The following is a 2,412-nucleotide window of genomic DNA, read 5'->3' as shown; positions in this document are numbered from 1 at the left end:
TTTTTTTTTTTTTTTTTTTTTTTTTTTTTTTTTTTTTTTTTTTTTTTTTTCCTGCTATGTCATGGAATCATAGCAGTCATTCCTCTAATAGAAACTGACAGGACATAAAAGACAGAACTATCAGATGAACACACACAATGACTAGAAAGATATTGACAGAGAAAAGACTTAATTTAGCTTTGAGAAACCGTCCCAAAAATAAAATCCTGTATTAACAAGTGCAAAAAAACAAACAAAAAAAGAAACTCCAAACATTAAAACACAGTGTATAAAATGGTGTGAGAAATTTAAGTCACCAAACAGCCTTTTAGTCAATAAAAAGCTGTGCTCATGTGTCCTTGTTGTTTGGGTAGTGGCCCATCCTTTTCATTTTACCCAAAAGGTCATTCAAGAAGAGATCTGAGGGTAAAGCACTCAGTTTTCGCTATTTTTGACTGTAGTCATTTGGGCCTGTTGTGTTTCAATTATGTAAAATGAATCCTTTCTTTCATTCCTCATTGGTTGAATTATCTTCCAAAGTTGTTATGCCTCCAAAGCCCAGTCCTGTTGAGTTCTGTGCTGCTGAGACTGTAAGTACTGTATGTAAGAGAATTAATACAAGAACACACAGTTTAAGTCTGCTGTTACACAGTCTTGATGCTGATGAAACTGTGAGCGATGTCCTGTGACACATTGTTGAGCCACTTGTTTTTATAGTCCCTTTGGATTGATGATCTGATAATAGTCCCCATCTGACATCACAGCATTCTGGTTCTGCATTGGTTGGATAGTTTTCATAGAGCCCTGTAGGGTAAACATAAAAGAAAAATAAACACCAAGCACAAAGATTGGCAGAAGTGGTAGCTGGAAGGAACAGTTGATCAATTAGTCTAAGCTGTTGAATGTGGATAAAAAATCTTTGGGTGAGACTGAGGCCCTCTAAAGACCCACCACTTTGTATAATTACTGATGTTGAAGGTACATGCAGCATCTAACAAGAAACAGCATTAAAAGATCATTCAGCAGAAGTATGATGATGAGGATGGTTGTGTAAAGTAACAGCATTAAAAAGTAATAATTGATATTTGAATGATAAGAAAATTTGAATTCTTCCTTTTTGGGAAGTAGCAACGAATGATGAAGTAAGAAATAATCAATCAGGATATTTCCACAAAATTTGAAAGGACCTTGAAATTCTTCTTTCAGTCTGTGAACACATAGCAGTGTTATCACAGTTCGTGAAAAGACAGGCATTAAATAACAAATAATTGAAGTACTGATGGTATTGATAATATTGATTGTTAAACCAATGTAAATGAAACTGTATCACAGGAACAACTTCCAAACAGAGCTCTTTCAAGTCTACTTGTTTACCCTGGATGTTCTCTTCAGCACATGCCAGAGGTGAGAACAGTTTTCTTGCTATACAGTAATTGCATTTCCTGATATTTCTGACTATACACATAGGCCATTTTTGCCTTTGGAACTCTATTGAGTTACTCAGCCTGATCTGATTATAAGTTTTTGAACACTAAGAGGAATTCTGTCCTATTGGAAATTGTCATTGCTGTCTGCATCACCATATAGGAGATTAACATAACCACTGTTCTGTTTACTTCTCATGTATCTTTTTTCTTATAAATTAAAATAACCTAATTAGGCTATTTAACTAGTGTTCAAATGCAAGAATGTCTAAAATGATGGACAAACGACTTTTCTCCATTTAAACTGATTTTGGACTAAATTTTTCAGCAAATAATAAACTCTGGTAGAAATAGATTTTACTAGGAAAAAGATCTATCTGTTCTGAAATATTAAGACAAAAATTTTGAAAGCAGCTTTACTTCTTGGAACATGAATTCATTTTCTCCAAAGTATTACAATAACATTATTTTCAAAAAGCAATTTAGTTGTAACATTCTTAGGTCCAAGTATCAGACTGTTTGTATTTTGTAAATAATCTGTAAAGAAAAGCAGCACAGATTAAAATATGGAATGCTTTGGTTCCTACTTCTATAATATTGATCTGCAACTAAACAAAAAGTGTGCATGTTAAGATGCAGATTAAACCTAGACTAGCACATTTTTACATAGCTGACACAACAGTCTCCTATGCTATACATGAGTCCAAGTGAAGTTGCATTTAATTTTGTATTCAACCAAGTTTTTAAAGATACAGGAGTGAGAGCAACTTGTTTCATGGTCTGTAAATTCAGAGTTTACTCTATGGTAAATCTGACCATTTTTGCACCTTTGAAGTCAAAAACTTAATGCAGCATTTCAATGCTTGAAAATTATTTATTCTCTCTCAAATCATCTCTGAAAGCACTGCATGTTTTTTTAAGAAATTCTGCTGCATTTTGGAATTTGTGGACAATTGTTTATTGCAACAATAATAAAGCAGTCTTATTGCTAACATCATATTTTCTGAGA

The 2,412-nt window shown here is 33.2% G+C and overlaps 1 protein-coding gene across 1 annotated transcript in view; it reads right to left on the bottom strand.

Moving 5' to 3' along the window:
• Positions 1 to 52: 52 nt before the first annotated feature.
• Positions 53 to 2,412, bottom strand: part of LOC114066964 (transmembrane protein FAM155A-like) — a 29,332-nt gene continuing 26,972 nt past the window's right edge. The window contains exon 4 of the mRNA XM_027902084.1: positions 53 to 783. Coding sequence (XP_027757885.1) covers positions 488 to 783 — 296 coding nt within the window. The 3' untranslated portion in view covers positions 53 to 487. The remainder of the gene's footprint in view (positions 784 to 2,412) is intronic.

Source organism: Empidonax traillii, unplaced genomic scaffold, assembly GCF_003031625.1.
Source record: "Empidonax traillii isolate 1590-97213 ecotype Southwest subspecies unplaced genomic scaffold, ASM303162v1 scaffold837:size744043, whole genome shotgun sequence".
Lineage (NCBI taxonomy): Eukaryota > Metazoa > Chordata > Aves > Passeriformes > Tyrannidae > Empidonax > Empidonax traillii.
The sequence above is the reverse complement of the archived record's forward strand: the minus strand, read 5'-3'. Positions and strand labels throughout refer to the sequence as shown.